The 25,802-nt window shown below is 37.4% G+C and overlaps 2 protein-coding genes across 8 annotated transcripts in view; both read left to right on the top strand.

The window, feature by feature from the left end:
• The window catches only part of grm1a (glutamate receptor, metabotropic 1a), a 48,632-nt gene extending 41,080 nt beyond the window's left edge, over window positions 1–7,552 (top strand). For 6 of the 7 annotated variants that reach the window (XM_008397735.3, XM_008397733.3, XM_017302181.2 and 3 more), the window contains one exon: window positions 3,087–7,552. In XM_008397735.3, the coding sequence (XP_008395957.1) occupies window positions 3,087–3,900 (814 nt within the window). In that variant the 3' untranslated portion in view covers window positions 3,901–7,552. The remainder of the gene's footprint in view (window positions 1–3,086) is intronic. The other variant, XM_008397737.3, reaches the window with a different exon arrangement.
• Window positions 7,553–8,534: 982 nt separating this feature from the next.
• rab32a (RAB32a, member RAS oncogene family) lies at window positions 8,535–25,579 on the top strand. Its single transcript, XM_008397738.3, has 3 exons — window positions 8,535–8,975; window positions 19,986–20,263; window positions 24,320–25,579. Exons 1-3 carry the CDS (start codon window positions 8,762–8,764, stop codon window positions 24,467–24,469), a joined length of 642 nt encoding a protein of 213 aa, XP_008395960.1. The 5' UTR covers window positions 8,535–8,761; the 3' UTR covers window positions 24,470–25,579.
• The last annotated feature ends 223 nt before the right edge of the window (window positions 25,580–25,802 follow it).

A 25,802-nucleotide genomic window follows, 5' to 3' on the forward strand; every position in this document is an offset into this window, starting at 1 on the left:
ATTCCTTAAACCATTCCCAGTTTTCTTTGCACTTTGCTTTGAAAACACTGAAAACACAATTAACCTTTTTAAAGTTATTTTGAGCAAAAGTCTTCCTTTAGTGCTTAAAAAAGGATGGGAAACAATAAGATGACATGTCCCACCTAACACAGCTGTGACACCACTATTAAGGTGTGTTTTATTAGTCCTGTTGATGCAGGGACAAGGGAAAGCTGTACAGCCATCTATCTCTTCAATTGGGATTTTTTAGTGAACTTGCATTTCCGAGGTTAGTGCTTAGCTTAAAGTCTGAGCAACCCCATCACTCTTCAATCACAGTCAATGAAGACATTTGGTCAAATATTCCACTGGCAAAATCTGACAGGAAACAAACGTGGCAGTTAATATCATTTATTTTTACGTAAACGGACTTGGACTGTTTGAAGTGCAAGACTTCTTGCAAAAAAAATGGGTAGTGATGTACTCAACAGAGCACATTAGAAATTGCAGTGTTTTAACATTTGTGACTTTTTCATTAGTGCATCTTCAACAATCGCCCCTAACATGTTCTGTTTGTGGGTAATAATGGTACTTTCCTCTCTCCTTACATCACAAAACCTGCAAAACCTGAGTGGAATCTAACTAACGATTGCGTGATTGTCCAAAACATTTTAGGTGGTAGTGTCAAAGGATTCACAGTTCAAGGTGGCAGATACAATCTTGAATTTAGTCTTAGCTCACTGTTTCCTATCTGATCATGCATCCAAAGATGAAATAAAAAAACCTATAAAAACAAACATGAGGTCTAGATGTGAAGAAAGGAAGTCCTGTCTTTAGTATATGTTTGTTGTTTCTGATGAGCTTTTGAATAGAGCATGCGTAGTGGCATCAAGGGTTAGAATCCACGGTGTTCAGCTGCATTTGGCAAATCCACGGATGTTCTTGGAATGAAATATTCATCATCTCGGTGAACTCAGTGGTCTGATAATTATGAGCCACATTACTAAGAAAGTAGGGTAAATCAATTTCAATTTTAGCTTCGAGCATCCGTCACGTCGAAGTGAGAGAATCTTCATCAGTGCAAACTCAGCAGAGGATTGTGTGAGATCGTTCTTATTGGGCCACTGCTGTAATATCTGAGTCACATTTAATTCAGTTCTGTGGCAGTGGAGTGTGCAAGCTGTAGCAATTCATGCTGCAGAATTATTTTTATTTGCACATTGGTGGGACCCTAACTTTGACGGTGTTCAGTCGATGCCCTTGTTGTCCCTGAGATATAAATCATTCAAATGGTTACAGCAAGTCTTCTTGTGGCCTCTTTCTTATAAGTGCCACTGTTATATGAAGATATTAAAGCTTAAAGTTGAAACAAATCCAGAGGAAGACCCCAGTGGGGCCCTGCAGATGACGAAATATGCGCTAGCTTTGTGGTAAAGCCCACTGCAGGGCGGACCTGGAGCATTAAATTCATTCCTATAATGTCTCATAAAGCAGCATCTGTTAACTTTCTTATTACTTTAGGTACGTTAATGAGTTCATCTTTCCCTCTATGTGCTGCAGGCTTCCAGTATCAGAGGAAGCAGCTGCACCACTAAGCCATCGCCATGCTTCATGGTGTTCTTTTCAGCCTTCATTCTTTCTTCTTCAGAGACACCGGCCCTAGTGCCGCTTTTGGTTCATCTCTAATTCAGAAAGAATATTTGCGTAGTTGTGAGCACAGACTTTTCTCGTATTTTTTGTTTAGTAATTTGTTTAGCATCTTGTAGTTTGGAGCCTCTCAGCGTTTAGTGGAAACTGAAACCTCAATTACTGCCGCCACCTAGTCTTGCTGTCAGTCTTTTGCAGTCAGTTGAGGGTTTCTCACCAGCTGACTACTTATAGGTCTGGTAGATAATCATTATTGGTTTCATCTTTCTGCCAGATCCAGGTGGTGTAGCCACCACTACTTTAATTTTAAACTTGTGGAACATGACTCCGTTAGAAGGTTTAGGAGTTTTACTTTCTTATTGGACCCTCTTTTCTCGTTTTGTGCAAGCTATGATCTCTTTTCAGATTTCTTTTATAGATTCTCCAGACCTAGCCTTATCTCTGACATGCCATAAAACATTGTTGAATATAAGAGACGGAGACCTTGATTGGTTGCATCAGATTTGCTAAAGTTTGCTCTGATGAAGAAGTATATTCGTGTGGTTGAATAATTTCATCCCAAAAAATTGCCTTTTATGTTGAATGATTCGTAGGCCACGTATAAATGTTTTCAGAAACAAGAAAATTGTTCTCTTAAAAATGGTAGTTCAGTCCAAAGAAAAACTGTTGCAGACCTTTAGAAATTTGGACAAAAATCTTGTTTACGACCACCTTGGCTACTTGGAAGTAAGATAGAGATTTGAAGTCTTAAGAGATTCTTGAACAGCAAAATTTTAAGTGAATAGGATATTCTAAATTTTTTTTACTTATTATTTTGCATTCAGCTACAAAGCAGTTTGCCTGACTAAAGCATGCCAAAGACGCATCACTCCCTCGATTATCTGGTCACTTCGGTGTTTTTGACACTGCAGCCTTCCAATGAGGAGACCTGCCGCCCTGCTGCTTTTGGTTTATACTGAATTAACCTCACATTTAACTTTTCGCAGCATGTACACCCTCCCTGACCAACCCTCAAACTAGTCACATTAGAGCCAGTCCAAGCTCATTCTGAACTAAGCTGTATGTCTTTGACAGGCCAGTTCAGGGACAAAAAAAATAAAAAATCTGAGCAAATGCATGCCTCCTATTTTATTAAAGCCAAAAAAAAAGGAATCGATAAATGAGTTGGATGGCTCCTAATTCTTTAAATGAGGATCATAATGCTGTCTGCAGCGCATTATGAATCGCTGTTTGTTGAGCCTCTACGTGTAATGCTCCTAGCGGCTCACCAGCTAGCTCTCACAGCAAAGCTGTTAATGTCTAGTAATATGGTTAGAAGTATTTTGACATGCACCAGAAATGTTAAAATGCTATCACCCTGTTGTGGTACGTTGCTGCTGTTGTGTTTAGCTGTTTGTTTTTTTCTGCCTCCACCTCCTGGTTTCCTTTGATAGTAACTTGGGTCTTTATCTCATTCATAGTTCTAATGGCAAGTCTGTGTCATGGTCTGAATCAGGTCCCAGACACCCTCCGAGGGGGGGGAATGTGTGGCACAGACTGTCTGTGCATGTGAGGAAACAGGAAGCCGGCTCGAATCAGACAGCGGTCATCAGGCCCCTAACTAACACCCCCGACCCCCACAGTTGTGAGCCCTCCACCGGCAACCATGGCACAGACCCCCAACCTCCACAGGACACGCCTGGCACCAAGCCGCCTCCGTGCAATAAGGCGGAAGAAGACGACCAGGGGGATGCACATCGCCCCCTCTGGACTCCGACTTGCTCGGAACAGACGCAACAAGGACTGGAATTTGATTTAGATGAGCCGGCTTCTAATTTGCCCTGCGACTTGACACGCCCCACCCGCGAGTGCTTGGAGGGGGCGTTGTTGAACACACACAGCTCTCACGTTCCTGCACTAAAAAGCTGCACTTCCTTTGAGCAAATTCCTGCCAATGAGCCTTTGAGCCTGACACCCTCTCAGTTTCCTTCAGACCCAAGACTGGGGGAATTTGAGGACGAAGGGTCTGAGGATGAGGAGCTGGACCTCTTGCACAGCTACATTTACGACGCCAAGGAGGAGGGGGAGGGGGATGAAGGAGAAGGTGAGGATTTAACTCCAAATAAGACCATTCTGGAAGATTCTCTGGCTCTGTCTCCCCCCTCTCCCTTCAGAGACTCGCTGTGTTCAGGGGATTCGGCGAACGGCTCCCCCATCATCGATTCCATGCTCGGTAGCTCGGTCTACACCTCAAATATCCTCCAAAACTTTGCACACAGCTCCTCAACACTGTGAGAGCAGAGCCGGCGAAGTCAATGGACCTTTCTTTAGAAACATCCAGATACACACAAACTGCTTTTCAAATTTTTCATTAGGTGATTTGCTCGCTTGAGTTTATTTCTTTTATTCGTAGGTGAGTTAAAAAAAGAAAAAGAAAAAAAGAGAAGCTTAAGGATAAATATATGAGGAATTATTTACTGTAAAAGCGCTTTTGGAAAAAGCTGTTATTGCACATGTTGTTTTTTTGTTTTTTTTTTCAAGAAGGAAGAGTGCCAAAACCAATCAGAGGCTTGTGCTACGAAGCAGGTTTATTGGCTTATTGAAGTAGTTTAGGCTTCCAGATAAGATTTCTACAGATGTGTGAATAATTTAAAAGGACAGAGGTGACTGATCAGCAAAGCAGTGTCTTCTGTCTCTCTCTAAATTTGTTTCAATGAGATGCTGTTCATAAAGTGCATCCCACCAGAATTGATATTTATCTATACGTATAACACAGACTGAAGCATCCAAAGTTTTTGCTTAAATATTAAAGAATCTTTAATTACATAATGTGACGTTGTAGATCCTAAATGACTGAAAATGAACTTGGACATTTACAATACCCCATTACCTGGAATGTATGATTTTTAACTTGAATAGTATTTAGGGTAAAGTGTGTGGAACAATCATTTTCTTAATATTTCAGTTTTCTCTCAGGTCTCAATAACAGGAAGCACCTGCCCTGCAAACACTGGATATCCGACTTTTAAACATATTAAGGGAGTATTAAAACATTCTTTTACACACATATTTAATTTCTCACTTTTCAACTACATGATCTTGCTTTTTCGATTAGTGGATCTCATTTGGTCTGACTTCAGGTACCACCAACAAACCTTAATGACAACACATGACCTAAATGACGTCAACTCCTCAACAATTTGGAATAAAAATATGCAATTTGGACCTTACATGGTAAAATGGGTTGATACAGTATACACACGCACACACACGCACGCGCATCCCCCCCCCCCCACACACACACACACATTCACACAAAAAGAAAAACGGTGAACATTTTCCATTTAACACTAAATTACTTGCATTTTATTTAAAACCAACTTACTTGTTTGCCTTTCTGAAGTAAATTCAGCAGCGCTTTCATGCTCAAACATGAATTTAAATTCCAAATATTCCAACTACTGAGAATGAATTTAAAAACAACTAAATGTTCAGTCCTTATCCACGATGCTAAAACTAACTGGTTTTAGAGGACAAGACAGGTTTACTTCTACCGTAACATCCATACACATGACAATTTGAATGATTTAGAGGAAAATAAAATAGTAGAGGCAAAGAAAATTACAATAAGGTCTTAGGCTACATGTAAAGATTAGGTGCATCGAGGATCACATAAAGTGCAAATGGAAAATAGGTAAATACCCAACACTTGCTAAAAAATGAATTGATAAACGACAAAGTCGTCTATTTTCTTTTAATTTTAAGTTTTGCATGTGGGGCATATTAAGATAATGCAATATGCAATGATAAATTTGTACTTTAGTGATGTGGCATTGACATCAATGCGTTTATAAGTCTTTGTGTTGAACATACTGAGCTTTATTTTCTGCTTCTTCATTGTCGTTGATTCTCTGACACCAAATCTGTCAATCTCATAGGAAGGGCAGACTGACCAGGGGTTAGATGAGATAGATGAGCTAAAACCAAAAAAAAAAACCCTGCTTTGTAGTACCGGCCTCTTCTTTCAAGCCAAACGAACACTGGAAATCGTGATAGAAGACATAACTTTGGTTTTGATGGTGCAAACAAAAGGTCTAGGTAAGAAAAACTATTTTATTGAGAACATAGAGATGTAAAGGTACTTAAAGATCACAGTTTGGTTTGTACCTCGTCTTTAACACCAGATGGGAGAACACTTTCAGTATGGTGACATTGAAGGCAACAAAAGTTTATTTATTTATTTTAATATACATTGTACCTGAATACAAGCTTCTTGCAAATTTTCCATTTTTTATTTTAGTTTTCTAGGTTTCACTTTTCAGGGTTTGACTTGATTGGTATTTGAGCTCAAAACTTTTTTTTTTTTTTTTTTAGCAAATCTTAAAATAATACTGAAACTGGCTTTCCATTTGGTAGCTTGATAATGCATATTTAACAGTTCTTTTAAGAGTTTAACAAATTTAAATCAGTTGAAACTTATTTTCTTTTTAAAATGTACTAGGTTATTCAAGATTTTTTTTTTTTATACATTCGAATGAAACAAACAAACTGGACACATTGGAGTTTTAACTTTTCCATATTTCTCCAAAGTTGAAAAAAAAATGCAATTTAATAACTTCTGAACTTTAAGATTACTTAGGAACCATGAACCTAATATTGTTCTTGTATTAAAATTAGTGGGAGGATCAGCACAACCTTTGGATAACCTTAGTTTCTACTATCTTATATAAAGCTGATGTGCTCGATGAAATGCTGATGAGGGAAAATATAATGTGGCTTTACTGTCTTACAAATCTGTTAAAAAAGGAATATGGTTGGAGACACATACCAAAAATGATAAATATGAATTAATGTGTCGCTATCCTTACAAAAAGACAAATTTCATGTCTTTGTTAGAATAAATGCATCTCATTCTTGTCTGGATCAGATGAGTAAATAAATCTCAGCTGTGTTAAAGATATTCTTTTGTTAGCTCATGTAACCTCCAATTGTTTTGTCTTGAGACCTAAGCGAGACTTTAATACAACAAAATATTTAGAAATGTGCCAAACATTGGTTACATACTAACTATTAAAAGCTCTCAAACACCAAAAAACGATAAAAACTGTCATTCAGTTGAAGGCTTGAGCTGTATGATATGCATATCATGTACCAATCCCTGGTTTTAAATCTTTTATATAAATGATCCAATGACGGTGATAGTGTGATTGTAGATCGTGGCATTGCTATTGATACAGTTTACACTAAATTATAGCCCTGGGAATGAGTTTAAATGGCTCGAAAGGTGATTAAAAAAAAAAATCAATGTTTTTTTCCTTTTCATGCTGCGCTGGTATTTTTCCACGTTTTTCAAAGTTTTACTGTGTCATTGTATTTGAAACACAGTACAAGTTGTACAAGCTCTCAAAGTTTGTAATACTGTTAAAGCCATCAATTGCTTTTTTTCACACAGGTGGTATGTTTGTAATATGGATAAATGTTTATATATTTAGAATGTGAACAGAAAAAAAAGTTTATACATTTTGAAACTGTCTGCAGATGCTGTGTGTTTGAATTTTTGGTAACTTTTAAGCTACCTTGAGTTAACTGTATCCTCTTGCTTTCTGTAATGGGATTATACATGTTTCAGTTTCGCTTAAATCTTGCTATAAACTTAAGTAGTTCAATTAAGACTAGATTTCTTACCCTTACTTTTTTAAATCTCTAAGATGGAAAACAATTTTAAAGTTAAAGGACTACATGGTACATACTGTAGTGCAACTGTATTGTATTTCCAAATGTTTTTAGTCGAAAATAGTGTAAGCTGTTTAATGAATTAAGCTGATGTAAAATATATGAGGTGCCACCTGTTTTAACACTGTTGAATCTAGAGTGAAATAGGCCTTCATGTTTTGAGTAAACTGGACATGAACAATGCTGTAAAAATAAAAGTTATTTATATCTAGAAGTCTGGTCACTGCCCACAATTGCTTTCCAAATTGCTACAATTTACACATTTTGAAGTGCTTATGTATATTCTATTTGAGCCATGTTTCCAACATTATGGTGTTAAATGTAACTTATGAGGTTAGTACAGTAGTCTTATCAATTATTATTACATGGATATCTGTATTTATTCTTAATTATGGAAGGATTTGTCCTCCATAAAAAGTCAACATAAGTGAAGAAAAAAAACAACTGAGAAGACAGCTTTGATTTTATACCATCATGACAATTGCAGGGACTTGGGAAGTAGATAACATATCCAAAAGCCATGGTCCAATAAACTCATATTTACATTTGTACACATGGCTCATAAAACATTTCCCAAAACTAATAACTGCTGTGTCAAATCACACAGCCCCATGTATAGTCCTTTGTTGACTTTAGTGTACTTACAACAAGGAAGAGTACACTAAATTTGGGCAGCATTAACTTCTTGATACATCTTCCTTAAAATACACCACGGCATGTGGTCAAGATCCTTTAAAGGCTATGTTGTCTTTTTGTTACCAGGAACACAGAACTGTGCGAACCTGTTATCATTTGTGCATAAGGACAGTACCAAAAAACATCCATTATAGAGGAGAAATAAATAAATTATTAATATTAACTCATAAGTTCATTAAAGCGGGAGAAATATTAAAACAATAGGATTTGGCATTACTTTCAAAAGTCTTTGTATGAAGTTTTCAGTTTGCTTTATAACATTTTTTATAAACAGAAATGCGCACGTAGACTCATAACTTTCCCAAATGTCGCCTATCGGTTCAGGAAATAAAAATAACATCACGTTGAGGAGACGATTTGGCTTTAGTGACTGATTACCGGGGAGCAGAGAGCGCAGAAAAAATGTCTCATTTATTACAATAAGCAGCAAAGGCTGATGGCTCTCACTGCACAAGCATCTCAAACTTACTCGACATTTCCGGGTCCTGTGACTTATCAGGTGGTTGCTGTGTGGCAGAGGGAGGAGAAGAAGGAAGGAAGGAAGGAGGAGGAGAAAAACGGAGAATTAGAAAGTAGTGGAAAAGGAGGGGACGGAGTGGGGGGGAACTCCCTGACCGGCCCAGCTCTCTGACCTGCCCAGTTCTCCCTCGGCTCCTGTCAGCGCAGCTTATGTGACCGTGAAAGCAGAAGTTGCTTAAAAGTTTCGCTAACAGCTTTCAGTCTCAGCATGGCCGGAGGCTCGGTGTCAGAGTGTAAGGAGTATCTCTTCAAAGTGCTGGTCATCGGGGAATTGGGAGTGGGGAAGACCAGCATCATCAAACGCTATGTCCACCAGCTTTTCTCCCAGCACTACAGGGCGACGATCGGAGTCGACTTCGCTCTAAAAGTCATCAACTGGGACAGCAAAACGCTGGTCCGTCTGCAGCTGTGGGACATAGCAGGTAAGATAAATGTACTTCTTATTTCGTAAATTAGGAGTTGATACTATTTCTAACGTTGTATGGGTAGGAGTCGTGTGTCACTGAGGTTTCCTCTTTAGCAGATAAGTGTTAAGAGATTCTTTGCGACTTGTTGACAGTTAACCCGTGAAATTATGCAATGTGTCACAGCCACGCTAAATCTGATATGCAAGGAGACAGAATATATATATATATATATATACATATTTTTAAAAACCTGTTTTAATTCCGGTAGGCCGTGAGTTTAAAGACTCCAGATAGGAAATTCCCGTAGCCTTCATGACTGCTCATTGTGTTTTCCACTTCATGATCACAGCAGCACATAATTGTCAATGGAATGTAGGTCACGTTGTTATTACCGACTAAGCGCCGCCTCAATAAGTTGGCTCCTTTCAGTTTTTTTTTTTTTTTTTTTTTTAATAACTTTTGTCAGAATAAAACCAGGGTTCTCAAACTGTGGTGCCCGTAAAACTGGCACCTGGGCTGTTCTTGAGCGGTAATTTTTTTTTAGCTAATTATCTGTAATGCAGAGCCAATAACATAAATAAGTTGTCTGATCACACTGGTCTGTGCTCAACTTCTCAAAAGAGGAGCGCAGTGGAGAAAAACTTCAGTGCTGATGGATGAAAAGTATTTTTCTTTCTTTCTCTTTTTTGTTGAAAAAGCAAAACAAACTGCAAATGTCCAAGTCCAGTTGCAGCATAAAATATAAAGTATTTCTTCTGTTCTTAAAAGAATGAGGGAGAAATTTTGCTCTTTTAGTCTTTTATTTGTTAATTGCTACTATACTGCTTCATAACAAAGTCCAGGCATTGATTGGCTCCTTTAAATTGCAACAGCTACTTTACACCACAGTACTGTTCCTACACAAATAGGAACAGTACATAAAGTGATATCAGTTAAATGAATGAATGACTGCTGTATCTGTCTAGGTATTATTAGGACAGAACTAATTAAGTAAGTGGTAAAATTGAGAACCACTGGAATGAACTGTTTATGGACTTGCGCAAGGATATAGTCTCTTATATTTTTCCTGCTATGGTTTATTATTTTCAAACACAGCCAAATTATTATTCCCCATGTATAGTCCCACTTTGACTTTTTATTTCGGTTTCAACTTAAATAACCTTCTTTATTTAATGCTGCCAGACTTGGCCCGCTTGCCAACCTGTTGCATTCCAGCAGCTTGAGTAAACAAGCTGAAAGGAGCAGGGTAAATGCAAGTTAACCCCTTACGAAGTGAGCCAGGCAACTGATAATGGCATCTCAATGCAAAAATAGCAGAGTTATCACAACAGTAAGAAAAAGCGACATGCTTGAGAAGACCGATGAATGAGGAAGTGAGCAAAGACGGCGTGAAGCTTTCAATTCACTAGCTGTAGCCAGGCTGGCGTTACCACAGGTCAGTCAGCATGAACAAAGGTGGTGTCTGTGTTGTTCCATGAAACCCTTTCCTTATTATTATGCTTGATATGATTGTTTTTATCATTAAACATATGTCTGGGATCAAGGATTTTGAAATTCCTTGGTTTTAAACCCTCATGAGCGTGCTGAAAGTCATGAGGCCATTTCATGCTAATGTAATTTCTGCAGACTTAACAGTGTTTGTTGTACTTTTTTTATGTTTAAAACTTTTATTTTTATAAATTCTAAAAAAAAAAAAAATGATGCTTGAGCAAACAAATTTCTGTCTTTTAAGAAATAAGATATACTGGATAAATTTCATTGAAAAACCAAACAATTGATCTATTCTGTAACAGTGATTATAGATAAAGGGAATATAATTAAACAAGTGGTGCATGTTTTTGTATTTTAGAAGTATCAACATCAGGGTTTCCCCCAGAAAACTTGCTAAGCCCAGTGGTTGAGGGGCCAAGGCGGTCCACCGGCGGTGCACGTATAGTGCACCGCCGGTGCACTATGGTGGACGGTGGACGCGGTGCACCGGCGTCCACCGTATTAAAAAATGTTAAGTAGACAGGAAATGTAAAAAAAATACTGGGTAAATTACATGTTACTGGAAAACATCGCCAGTGAAACACTCTTTAAACCCACAACTAGTCTTAAAAACATTAAATCAAAAAATACAATTAAAATGAATATCAATTATTTGCACTTCTGTTTAATCCAAATGGAGCCAGTGGCTCCATAAAGCCCCCCAGGGCTTCAGGGGCCCCATAAATACTAATATTTTAACACAGACCTTTGAACACACAGGCTTTCTGGAATGATGTTCTCTGGTCAGATCAATCAAAGAGGGACTTTTGATCTTAGTAACAGAGGGCAGTGTTTGTTAATGACCTAATACCACAAAACTTCACGCTAATGGTTTTACATGGTTGTAAAGATAATGCAGTTTTGCAGTGGTGTGCTGACTTAAGGTCTGGAGTGCTTACTGTGATTAGTCCGTGGAAAAATTCTACACTAAAACATTGCAGGATTACACTGACGGGCCACCTAACTGTGCATCTAAAGCAACGATATAAACTGACCATAAGTTAACAAAACAACAAGAAAGGAAAACATGTAATCTTTTTATTCATTAAAGCCTAATACTGTACTTTTTTTTAACGTGTTAAAGTAGAGTAGAGTCTGTTTGCTTAATTAGATATTAGTCAAATCTCATTTGATTAAGCAGATATGTCATTTTTATATTTTTTTTAAAACAGAAAAATAAATTAAATCTTTTAAATGATGGTCTCTATTTTAAAAGAAAAATTCAAGCAGTTTTTTTAAAGCATTTATTACTTATTTATTTAAATTACAGCCCAATTTAACATACGGCAGTGTAGTGCATGAAAAGGATCAAAATAAAAGTTGCTTGAGTATGTAATGCTCTAGACTTTTTGAACCCTTATCCAGACTGATACCTTTGTACAACAATATTCTTTTGATCTGTTGTACATCCTCCGCATTCTAGGATTTTAGCTAAACAATGGAAATGTGCAAATTTGTGAAAAGTTTGAACTCAAGAAGACTTAAAGTTAAGTGAAGTGCTTCAAAATTGTTACATTTGGAACACATTGCTGCAGATTTTTAATATCACAAAAGACGTATGTAAGGAATTTATAAAGGGTATTCAAGAAGGCATTTGGATTTGGCAGTACAGTTACAGCTCATAAATTGTTTTAAATTGTTTTTTTTACCAGTCATTCATTATGCTTCAGATGTTTTTCTCAACACCATATAAATCAGAGCTGAATCAAATATATCACAATTGTGAAAGTAACATCAGTATTTGCACTGTAATAATCTCAACTGAGATCTTAAATGCCGCTTTTGGTATGACATTATATTTTAAGTATTCATATTCTGTATTCCACTAATGAAAGTGACAGTGTATATTGTGACTGTTCAGCAGTATGTTCACAGTTACATCTTTTTCCTGATATTGTGCAACACAAAATCTTGCAATAATCCTTAGGGTTAGGGTATATGATTCCTGTAGCTTTGCTCTAAGCTCTTGTGAGTGCTGGTATGATTCCAGTAATGTGACTTGTTGCCATTTTGGGTTGATTTCAAAACACAAGTCACATGAGGAGGGTTTTTTTAAAATTATTTCTAGATGTGTTCCTCATGACAACATCTCCTTCTAGAGCTTCACTGGTTAGATTTAAAATCTAAAACTTGTTTTTCAAAACAGTTTTTTATCCTTTGGAAGGAAAAAATATGCCCTGCCTCTAGACATATTCTGTTCTACCCGCTCCCTCAATCAAACAAACCTCATATGCTGAGACAGATCGGGACAGATGGTTATAAAGGCTGCTGTTTTTTTGTTATATATATATATATATATATATATATATGAAATATATATATATTCCATTGCTCATAGCGGTGACAGAAAGGGGGCGAACGTTTGGGTGCTGGATAGGTCGTCACAACAACTTGAGTTTCTGTCAGAAGCGGATTGGCAGTCCAGGCTGACGTTCAGACCCTCGCAGCTCAAGCTCAGTGAGTGTGCACGGCATCCGTGACTAAACATCAGGGTGGGCCGTCTGCCTGCCACTCCAAATCAGGACCTAATCAGAAGATCTGCAAGAGAGAAAAAAAACAACAACAAAAAACCATGATACTTTGCTTGATGTTTTTGTTGCGAGACAATGAATCATTTGCATACATTGAGAGAGCACAGATTTTTACTCCCAACTGAAAAAACTTGATGTTGCCCACATCTACAACAAAACTTGAGATAACTTAGAGAAAGTAATAAAAAAAACAGAACGTGGGTGTAAGAGAGACAGCTTAAGGTAAATTAGATGAGTCATTAATGAATGGCCTTTAGGCGATTTGGTCATGCAGAAAAAGAAGGAAGGAGAATTCATCTTGGAAACACAGAAAGCAATTTCTGAGTTGTGTAGTTTTTTTTTTTTTTTTTACAAGCACAACTGTGATTACAGTCCGTGTAGAATGATAGTAATCAGGGGCTTTTATAAGAGGTAGGAAATCAGTATGAGGCTTGAGAGTATCCCAGCCCCTTTTCAAACACAATTGCTACTTTCGCTGGGATGTTTTTAGCTTGCGGACAGGATGTGACTACCACTATGCTATATTGTAAAAGGAGGATGCATCTTGTTGGGCAGAACAGGTAGACGATTGTATGGTCATCATCTGCAACTTGAGTCATTACTGTCTTCGACGTAATGACCAAAGACAGTCATTACGCCGAAGACGTAATGACCAGTCACGTGATACCAGCTGACCTTTGTTCACACCTCTTAAAACATTGTGAACAGCTGATCTCGACGCTGTTTATTCACTGTAAAGTTAAGGAATTTTATAACTGTAACACTTTAACTCAGCGATCTTAAATATAGACTGGAAGCTCCCACAGGAACCTACTGAAAAGATAACATATTCTGCATATAGGATATCCTTAGTACTTAATTTGCACTCCTATTTTAAACTGCAAGAGGATCAGAGACCAGGAAGGGCTGTAAAGGTTTGACGGAAGTTGTGTCTGAGGTCCTGTGTTAAAATGAGGCTTTTGACCAATTACAAATTCTGTCAAATTGACAAGTTGAACATATTCTAAATATAAGTTGTATTTGTAAAGCGTATTGTTGTATTCTTTTACTTATTTTATGTGTTGTAGCCTTCAGATCCATGCTTCGTTTGAAAAGAAATATCTTAGTTATAATGACACCATTAAATAATGTAGAACCTTATTTAAAGTAAGGTTCTACATTAAATACAAATGGTAGTCAGGCGCCTTGTTAATTGCCTAATTGATAATATTTTTGGCAGTTTTGACAAGCAGACCCTCAACTACTATGGATGTGCCTATATAAATCAACTCCTCTGCTGTCAGATTGTTTTTTTATGTACATTGGTGCGCTGAAAAGTGGGGGGTAAGCATGCTAAACATGAGGAGATGAAGTAGAGTTTAAAGGACATCAAGTCCTGTCAATTGTTAGACAAATTAACCAGTAAGTTGGTTGTACTGATAGTTTCACGTTCAGTTTTATGCATCCAGTATGCCGAGGTGAGCGATACTTCTAAAGTGTAGACAGCGACAGTAAAGCATGACAGAACAAATGTTTTCAGTGAGTCATGACTGTGACTGTGTACCTGTGATTCCCATGTAATTCACAAGGTCAGCAACTTTTAACTGGTGATGATATTTTTTCAGCTTCATTTTTCATTTTGACTCAAGGTAGTGCCAGAACATCATTTTCCTTTCCCATTGCACCGTCCGAAACTATTCAATTTAAAGGTAGGTATTTGTTAGGGTTAGGTGTCCATTCATTTTGAAAGTTGCACACACAGACAGTAAGGTATCTTCAAGAGGTCTTTCTAGTGAAGTCTAGAAAATGACAACACCGGTGCCCCTTGGAGACGAACGAAAAAAAAACAAACCCTGCTCTACTTTCTCTGCTTCCTGTGAACGAGTTACAGCTCAGATCAATTTGTAGATAAATAAATCAAGACGGCTGCAAAGTGCTGAGATGTGCCGCATACACTGAAAGCCAATTGAGCAATAGACTAGATCAGACAGATGAGATGCCATTTCATTCGACATGACTCTGTGTTCTTCTTTCCAAACCTCACTCTACTGTAGCCTTTGCTAACTTAAAGCACACTGTCCTCACTTAGCAGAAAAGCAGCTATAATTCCACTGTTGTGATTGGCTAAACGGACCTTCAGTCAAACTGCTTACCCCATGCATTTAGCACAAGTCTGTAGGAACAGAGCACCAGTTCAGGTTCCTGCTGTAGAAGATCACAATCATATAAAATGAGAAAAGTTGGGGGATGGAATTATATTTCAGCAAAGGTCTTTATTGCTATCCTCATGCTGGAGTCCTTCTTGGAAGAAATAAACATCAATTCACATATTTTACAATCTGCTCAAATATTTTGGCAAATCCGAAAGCATTTAGAGGCAAACCCAAGTCTTTAAATGCCTGGATTTTCTTTCAGGGATTACAGAGTGGTGGAGGTTGTAGGGAGAATAGTCCAAATCTTTCCAGTGGAAAGATGAATACCCAAAAACAGGATACAGACATTTTTGACATGCAGGTGAACACTTGTTTTGCTGGGGATTTTTTTTTTTTTTTTTTGCTCTCAGCCAACACAAGTTTCAGAAGGATGTGAGATTTGCGTGTTCAGCAAATTCTGTGTATCTATCTAAGGGCACAGGAGTATGCAATACTGCAATTTAAGTTAGTTAAATTATTTTGCATTACGCTGTCATAAGTGCATGACTTAACACAATCTAAAATGTATTTTAATTCATACCAATGTACTTTTAATGTCTAACAAGTTGTCAGCCTTCGTCTTTAAAAGATGGAACCAACTTAGCAAAAAAAAAAAAAAAGGTTATTTTCAGGGAAAGCCAAAGAAGTGTAAGTTTTTTTTGTTTATTTTTTTACTTGAGATTCATCCATGAAATGAAATGTATTTAGATCATAGCATGTTTTGAAAACAATATCTATCATCTAGTTATTGTGATTATTTTGTCTAGCTTTACATCCACTGTAAGTTTTCTGGTCTATTAGAAACGGCATAAATCTCTGATTGTTTTCTTTTTTTGTTGGCCATTTGCATATCCAACGCTTTTACATGTGGATTTTTTAAAATGTTAAATCAGATGTTTTTTCCTTATTAGCAGTGAGAATCTTTGCACAATGTGTTGCTTGCTATAGTGATTTCACTCCTCATCACAAAAAAATTGTGAAATTCAGTTTAACTTAATACATTTGTCGAACAGCAATGAAAGCATCCAGGTTTTTAGTTTTTTTATTCATCGATCACCAATTAGAACCAAATATTTGGAAAGTGGGCCAATCTCTTGCTGATTTATTAATGCTCTAAGAGGCTTTGTGGCAACACTGTGTTCCTACTTCCCCACAGTCTTCAGTTTGAATAACACTTGATTAAGATTGTCTACTTTTTTTCTGAACACTAAACCATAAGGCTGGATTGGGTGGATCGGACATACAAATGTGCATTTGAAAACCAGTGCCACAAAAGTAGGTACTTTTCACTATGATGAAACTCTTGTTTTTGCTAAACTGTAATTTCAATCAGGATTTTCTTTAAACGTTGTCTCAAACTTACACTTTAAAATAACTTACTATGGTATTTGCATTTTTTCTGATTAATGATTCATACTTTAATCAGATATACAAATGGTCTGTGTTGCTCCACGTTCCTATACATTCACTACAAATATCTTTACTGATACACCGTTTGCAAACTAAATGGAATAATGGCACAACTGTTAATTTTTCATCAATCCCCTCTAAATCCAAATTGCCACATTGTTGAAATATTTGCACACTAAAAGATTAGGATGCCCATTACAGGTTGGTGCTTCTTTTTGTAGTTTTTCCTGATTATTGTGGATCAGATTTGTCGCAGCTCTGACACCTAATTCTTACTCTTAAGACATCAGTTGCACTTACTCGAATGTAATGCATTCATTTGAATGTAAAAGATGAAACGCTGCACTTGAAGTTATGGAATTTTTCCCTCAGTCTTTGCTAAGCGCTTAAGTAAGCTGCAGCTTTTCCTCACATGCTGCTCAGAGGAATTTTAACGTGTCGGTCATGTGTTCTTCACAGTCTCGCTATGGAATCCCTGCTGAAGACTACCTTAAAGACAGAGCCACTGTGTTGCTTTTCTTATTTTAGTGCTGTTGGGATGGGGGTGGAGGGTATGAGGAGGGTCACAGGCGGTTGGCTCCCCAACAGATGGAGGCTGCTGCCGCTGTTGCCGCTGCAACGTCTGGCTTGGACAGTTTCTATAGTAACCCACCCACAAGAGTGTGTATGACCATAGAGGAAGCAGGGGCTGCTGGGTCTGTGGATAATGATGAGACTGTGCTTTCTTTCTGTTTCTCCCACGCAGCAAACACAGATTAACCAGTGGCTGTAACTTAGCCGTTTCATAAAGTAGTTATGCAGGAGGTCTGACTGGTGTGCATCTAACCAGGGTGTTTAATTGTTACTTGAGGTCATGCACCAGTTCTTGTAACTTTGGTAAACTGAGCTAAAAAAAAAAAAAAAAAAAGTTCATCTTATGAAACTTAATGATTTCCTTCTAAATTTCTTAATGTACAGCTGTATGTTTTTTAGATGTATGTTTTTCTTTAGTTTGCTGGCAGTCGCTTTGTGTTGTGTGTTTGACACAGCAGCACACATCTCTTGCTCCTCTGTGGCATCCGCTGAGTAAATACTCTATTGTTCATGTAGTTCAGTCCATTCCCATGTTTTTTGCTGATTAGGTTAGCGGCATATGACACTCATTAATGTTTGCGGTGTAATTTTGTTTTCTCCTTACGTAACAAGACAAATCTCGTTGCGATATTCTCTTCCTTTGCTTGAATATGATGAAAGATGACAGATTAAATAAAGCAGAAAAGTATGAACACCATTAGAAGGATTTTTGCTGATCAGATTCTTTTTTTCTGCTTGATAGTTTGTTGTGGAAATCACAACATCGTCAAAACGTGTGCTAAATTTAGAGTTTTACATTATATATGAACAGGCTTGTTTAATATAAGCAGAAAAAATGTGAGCATGGGTGGCTAAACAGTATCTCAGCAACCTTTTGATAACGAAAAGAAAATATTGGCCCTATACAGTTATCAGCAGAAATGTTATGAATCAAAATGAATCAACGTAAACTTCTTTATTAATTATACGAAGCCTGGAGGGTACACAAAAGGGGAAGTCCTGAACAATAGGTCAACTAACAGCAAAATTTCCAAAAAAATATGCCAGTTCTACTTTTCAAACAAAGGGATCTGTCTTAATAGTAAACTAAAAAGAGAAACCTTAAAGTAAATTTGCCATTTTCACTTAATCACTTAGTCGACTCACATGTCAAGAGGTTGTTTTTTTTCCTATACACTTTAAAGGATCATAGGCTTTTCTATCTAAAGCCCCGTGATAATGCTGGAGGAGCCACTAACTATCAGTTTGCATTCCACATACTGGAAGAGTACTTAAAAGAAAGACATTGCTGAAAGAAAGTCTGTTTAGGTTTTGCTACATGTCCTGGAGGAGACACAGCAAACACATGAAATAAAGATGAGACTAAAATGTAACTTTTTTGATGTCAAATGTGAAAAACATATACCTTGTCCCCTGTCAAACATGGTGGTGGCTGTATTGTGGTATGGGGATGTTTTCTGGAGCCACGGTGAAGCTGGTTAGAGAAGATGAGAAGGTTAATGAAGCCAAATAATCTGTGGTAAGGCTTGGAAATTGCCTAGACAATCTCGTCTCACTTTGCAAAAAAAGAATGGCTCTGGTCGAATCACATCCCCAAAGACAGAATAGAGGGAGACTCATAGAAATGCATTTACCACTTGTGGTGTTAAGGTGGCAAAATGTTAATAAGATTTGAAACTTTTGAATGTGGCTGTATAACCTTGCTATGCCTGCTGCCTAAAGTTAGTGTGCTGAATTGTGATGCTCCTCAGGGTTCTCCTCCCCCAGCCCACCAACCAACAGTGATGATGCTGTGCGAAAATGTCAACCCATTCTGGCATAATTGTTGCATTTTACTCAGCAAGCCCATTAACAAGAGCAGAGGTTCACAGAGAATGACGAGGCCCTTTATTTTTGTCTTTTTTCTGCCCTGGCCCGCTCAGTTCTGGACGCACAGTCTGTACAAGGTCTGGAAATAAAAGCCTTATTTTCAGTCCATCGGCTCTTTATCCCACTGTGTCGTGTCTCTGGTGAATTCACCTGGGGTTATATCAGCTAAAATTAGACTCTCAATTATGAGCAATTACCACCAGGCCTGTGGGCCCCACAGTGAATTCGCTCTCTCTCGCAAACCTGCACTGCAACACACCTCTCCAGTTTTCTGCGAGCTTGGGAAGGCACCTATGCTGCAAAGTGAAAGTGTGCTAGGAGGAGCTTTGCTTACACTTCCTCAATTGCTTTCTAAACCCATTTCCTATTTTTGTGACAAAGATATACCGGCTGTCTTTTCCTCAATACGCTAACTGTAGAGTCTTTGTTCTTTAATTGGAGCAATAGAGCAAAAAGTTATGTACTAAATCTGTCACATGCCAGAAATCATTGGAGACCCTGTATGCATGGACTCAAATCTAATCTAATCACCTCTGTGCTGCTTCTAAAAACTGCCCAAGAGTTAAAAAAAAAAAAAACATGCCATTTCTTTGGGGATATGTTAATGTCTCTTGATGTCTGGAAAATGAGCCATTTCAAAAATCTCGCAATTATTAAATAACAATTAACAGGCACTGCCTTGTTATTACAAAAATAAAATATCCACCACTGCGCAGTTTTGCAACTGATTGCAGCCATTTTCACGCCAATGCAGCATGAATATAAATGTTGAGTTGGAAGTGGTGGCTAGCAGCAGGTTCTTTGGATTTAAAGGGAGAGGAGGCCCTATAACAGCTCTGTTATCTGCAATGTTTAAAATCTCGTATTTTTCTAAATCTATGGCACTCTTCCAAGATTTTAGTCACAGATAAATATTTCCCTCTTTCTTTCCATCCCTCCAGGGCAGGAGCGATTCGGAAACATGACGCGGGTGTACTACAAGGAAGCCGTCGGGGCATTTGTTGTGTTTGACGTGACGAGGGGCGCTACGTTTGAAGCCGTGTCTAAATGGAAGCATGACCTGGACAGCAAAGTGAAGCTGGCTAATGGCAACGCCATCCCCGCAGTGCTCCTCGCCAATAAATGTGACCAGAAGAAAGACAGCGTCAACAATTCAACACTAATGGACAATTTCTGCAAAGAGACCGGCTTCCTGGGCTGGTTTGAGACATCAGCAAAGGTGAGAAACAAGCAATTACCCACATGTGGTGCCTTGAAAAAAATACTTGTCACTTTAGAGGTTTCTTGCTTTTTTTTTTTTTTTTGTCACACTTAACATTTTTCAGATCCATAAACTGACTTTAATGTTCAACAAAGAGCAAAAAAACATTTTTAAATGATATATAAGTAACATACTTTTAAAATTATAAAATAGTTTTGATTAATCAATTTGATCTTGCTCAGTTTTGTGAGTCAAAACCAAACACATTTAATGCCAGACCAGTAGAATGAAGTAATGAGTTAAATAAAAATATTTCTGACAATATAAAGTAAACTGAAAGGTCCAAAAAAGCAGGAAATCACACCCCAGTCTTGAAAAAATAAATGAAAAATCAAGGACAGTTGAGAACCAAAATTATTGACATCTATCAGTCTGGGAATGGTGACAAAACCAACAAACTGCAAAAGTTAGAATGTCCACAAGTTAAGAAAACACAGAGTTGTGGTGTATACCCAGGAGTTGCCCATCTGCCAAATTTGCTCTGCATCAGCAACCTTTCCAGAAGAAAAATAGTAGATAAATTTACATAGTGCTTTTCTAGTCATACTACCAACTCAGACACTTCGCATTAGAGCTACATTCACCCAACTGTTTCTTATTAAATACAGTCTGATCTTGTGATCTACAATAATTTAATTTGTAATACTGGTTTAATATAAAAATCAACAGCTTAATAAACTTCACAGCAAATTTGGGGAAACGAGCCTCCATATAGTATATAGTTTACTGTGTGTGATGCAAAATACACAATTTTTCAATTGTTGCCAAACTGCAACTTCATCTGTGCCATAAAGGGGGTAAAATCTCTCTACTTAATGCTTTTTAAAATATTCCTTCTGCAGTGAATTATGAAAAAAATGTGAAGATCTAATTGCACTTTAAATTACAGTAGGATCTATCAAGGTTTTTTTTTAATGTTGCAAAATGTAAAACTGCGATTTTTGCTAATCGATGTAGTGACTTTGTGTTCAACCTTTTATGTGTTCTTTTCATCTCATATTCATTATCTCTCTATTTTAGTAGAGTCATTGTGTTTCTTCATAGTGAATTATTCTGCAGCAGCATTAGATTCCCGATGTTGGAGTTGTTTTAATATCATGACATGATGTGATTGTTGCTGAAGAGAGATTATAGCTTCATCATGTTAGCTTTTTACATGACCCACGAAGAGACAAAAGTTGTCACCGGATGTGTTGCTACCTTCCTGAATGGTTTCCTTACTGCCACTGGCTGACAGGAAATCCTCCAAAGTTATCCTGTGGGGAAGCCTGGCCTGTTCTGCTCCTGTGGTTATTGTGAAAATACAAAATGTTGAACTCTTTTTGGCTCTGAACTTTTCAACAGGTAGTGCCTGAAAACAAGCAACCACATTGGTTAAAAGTGTTTAAACCAGTCTAGTAAACACAGACCACAGCAAAAGAAAAACAAAAAATAGATTTAATATGGTATCACATGGCTTGGTTTGAGATTGGCATATAAAGGAAATGTCGTACTTTTTTCCTTCTGCTGGCGTCACAAGTAATTGTTTTTATTCTGTTTAATGTGGTTTTCGTAACGTAGAATCTGACTAACTGAAGCTCTTGCTTCCATAGTTTCTGTTTATAACTGCGCATAACTTAAAAGAAAAAACAGAGGGTTTTCTTGCATGGGGGATGTAGCAGTTCAACATTTAGAGCTTTTTGATTGTCACCAGATAGGAATCCTGACTAAAAGCACATGACTCTTAGCTGGTACTTTGCCAGAAACTCGAATCACATTCCACTCTTAACAATCAAGCATGAGTGAATTTTTTTTCCCCCGAGACCTGAAAAGAAAGAAAAAAAACTTGTTAGAATGTCTTAAAGAGACTGAGATGGAGATTCACCTTGCAGCAGGGCAAAAGCTGTCCACATACAGTGAGGTGCAATGGAACAGTTTAATTCAAAACATGGTCATCTTTTAGAAGGGCTCAGTCAAAGTCCAGACCTGCACCCAAAATCTGTGGCAATACTTCATTGATGTACTCAGTCTTTCAGAGCTTGAACTATTTGAAAATAGGCAAAGAAATTATCTTTCTGCACAACTCATAGGTACTTCAAGGGGTAGTACTTTAGCTAATTACTTTTGTTATATCTTTGGGGGGAGGTATTGTTTGTTTAACTTATTTTATATTATCACTACTAATGGGTGTTTTGAACAACAGAGAAGTACATTTCACAATTATAACTAAAAGAGAGTAGGAAAACGTCATCCACATTTCCTGTCATCTAATTCCTCTTACTGTTGCCCTTTACTCACTGGCTTTATGAGTCTTTCTAGGAAAACATCTGAAGTCAAGAAACTGGAAACACTCCAAGAAAGAGGCTCCCTTACATTTTGTATAATAGCTAGCTAGTGTTACTTTTCCCTGTTAAGAGATGTGGAGATGTGTTTGGACTCTATTGATCTAATTATGAAAAAAAAAAAACTTTTGCTCCTGGAGCTGTGTCATGTGAAGTGTGTGGGTGTGTGACGACTGCAGAGCAGTTTCCTTTCTGTCAGTGCAGTAAAGCGCTGGTCACGTTAGTGTACAGCCCCACCCACAAAAACCTGGAATGAGAGTTCTCTTAATGGGAGCCAAATGTTCACAGAACAACGTGTTCTCAAGGCCATAAGCAATAAAATAACATTGTTTTGGTGAAGTAAATCAATGTTTTTGGAGTATTTTTAAAATATGGGTCTGAAATGTATGGCCTTGTTACTGGAAAAGTTGGGTACTTATTATTATTATTATTATTATTATTATTATTATTATTATTATTATTATTATTATTATTATTATTTTATTTTTATTTTTATTTTTATTTTTTTTGTTGAAAATAATAGATGTTAACTAGAACATTTCTGAAGAAATTTAAATGGGGCCTGCCAAAGTGTGCCCATCTGATGCTACAAATTAGCATCAATGCTAAAGTAAGCTGCAATGTACTCAATAGCATGTGGAGAGATACAAACATGTTGAGTAACATGGACTTACTCCATTCTGTATGTTAAAATTAGTGTACAAGTTAAAATGAGCCAAATTGCTAACATTAGCCTAAATGCTGTCGCTAGCATGTTGTTTTACATTTTCTTCCTCCATTCAGTATACTAAGTGACTAATAAATAAGAAAAATAGATAAAAGCTATTTTTAGGGAAAAGGCTAGTGCTAATGGGGAGCAGTGAAATGCTAATGTTTGTGCAATGTATTAACCAACAAAGACATGTAACTTCTATCATGAACATAGATTAGCCAAAAACCCTATAAATTACAATGAAATACTGCTCCTTCCTCTAGTCACCAGAAGTAAGACCCATAATTCCCCAGGCTTACTGGGGAAATGTAAGCCCCACCTACTTCCATTTTGATCCCAAAAACAAACTTCCCGATACATCAGTGCCATTTTGTCCCAACGTATTGCAGTCCTACAACAAGCACATAAAATAGTCTTTCTGTTCTCAGCAGCCACCACGGAAACCACTTACCCATTGGTTGCACAGGCAAAAAAGCTATAGAAAACCAGGTCAAGGCACAACAGACAGATGAGCTGTAAATTGAGCGCCTATGTCCAACCAACCCAAACTGTAAAAGTACAAAATGGTGGACGGGAGAAATGACCGGGAAGCTTACCACAGTTAAAAAGGCATGTATTTCTAGTTTTCAAGTAATTAAAATACTTGAAAACTCTCTCTGTTGGCTGAAAGAAAAAAAAAAAAACAGACGACAATGTGAATTGTTCCAATACACAGTCTAAAGGCAAAACAGAACCAAGATTTCAGTTGGAAAGAACAAAACCTTATTTTGGTATATTTTGCATTGGCAATCAATATCCGTTAGTCATTTAAAGCTTTTGTCCAAAATAAAAATTTAATTGCAAATAAATGTTCCCATGGCTTGTGTAAATCTGTTTTGAAATGATTGTACTTCATATCTGTCATTTCTTTTTGTAGTACGTATCATTTAACATCATGCTGTCGTATTCCCATCTTACTGAACTATTTTCTTGTGTTATTAGGACAACATCAACGTAGACGAGGCGGCTCGTTTCTTGGTAGAGAACATCCTGGCGAATGATAAAGGTTTGCCGTATGAGGAGAGCAACGGAGACCGGATCAAACTGGACCAGGAGACTGTAGCTGCTGAGAGCAAGTCAGGCTGCTGCTAACACTCAATCCACTCACATTAGCTATCCGCCTCCCTCTGGTGGGGTCCAGTGAGTTCACCCAGCCTGTGGCTCCAGCTCCCTGATGCAACCTTGGAGACAAATATGATTTTTTTTTTTTATCTCTTCAAAGCTTCAGGAACTTCTTACATTGGTGCCCGTTTGACCTGTGCATCCAAGATTCTCATTACTCACTTTTATTTTTAATCTTGCCACAAAGGTTTTCTACTGCATTTTGCATTTGGGGGATTTTTTTTCTTCTGTTCCTTTAAAAATGCTTACAGTATGTACAGCTGAATTTCAAACTGTTGCCCTGACAACCTCTTAAGCGTTGGACTAATATCACACAAGAAACAGGGTGGGGGGTGTGGTGCATTCACTGCAGAAAGTTGAGGAGCGCATGCTTGGAAGCAATTTTTGACCTTGTGATTGTCACTTTAGTGTATTCTTAATCAATATCATTCCATGTGTGTTTTATTTTCTCACCTCTCAGTTTTCTGTGAAACAAAAAGAACAAAAAAGAAAAAATAAAGATGCTGAAGCTTTTCTTCAGTGCCTAGATGGACATTGCATTCTATTGCGCACAGAGTGAATTTTGCCTACTTTTGTCATTATTAGAATACTGTTAGCCAGTCGTTCTGTAAAATTTGAAAATTGCTATTTGGCTTTTATTGCTGTCAAGCTGTATTGCATTAGTCCACTTATCTCTAACTAAGCATTGTGCCATAACATTGTTATTATTTTAACAGCATGGGTGACAATTTTTTTGCTTCACATAGTACAATCAAAATTACACTGCAGTATTTCACTAAAAAAAAAAGAACAAAGCTATATTGATGGTACTGCATGACTACAGAAGCAATTGCAAACCTTTGCTTAGCTATGTTTCTGCTGGTGTGTCTGTAAATTCCTGTACTTTTAAGATGTTTTGTGTCAAATGTTGCATAACTGATTGTGCAGCAAAACCAGACTTTGACAGAGGCCTCCAGGCTTTTGTATATGGCAATCTGTTGAAGTGTTGATTAAATGTAAATATTGTTTTAAACATGTTTACAGGTGAAAATACTTTAAATATGCAAAACCAAAATAGAATAAACATTTTACTAGATTGTTGTCACGTTGTGGTTTAATGCCTGTTGCAGGGCTCTGGTGATAGATGTTATCCCAGCTGCAGAAGGTCTCCAGGAAAAAGTAAAAACAAAGTACTTTATGGGTGAAGTAAGATGAACATTACTTCTTTAGTTGAGTTGTACTTAAGAGCATGGTTGAATGTTAAGAACACAAAATATGTGTGACGGCTCAATCTTGTCTATGACCTCAGAAGAAACAGATGTTG

Source organism: Poecilia reticulata, chromosome 21, assembly GCF_904066995.2.
Source record: "Poecilia reticulata chromosome 21, P_reticulata-male-v2, whole genome shotgun sequence".
Classification (NCBI taxonomy): Eukaryota; Metazoa; Chordata; class Actinopteri; order Cyprinodontiformes; family Poeciliidae; genus Poecilia; species Poecilia reticulata.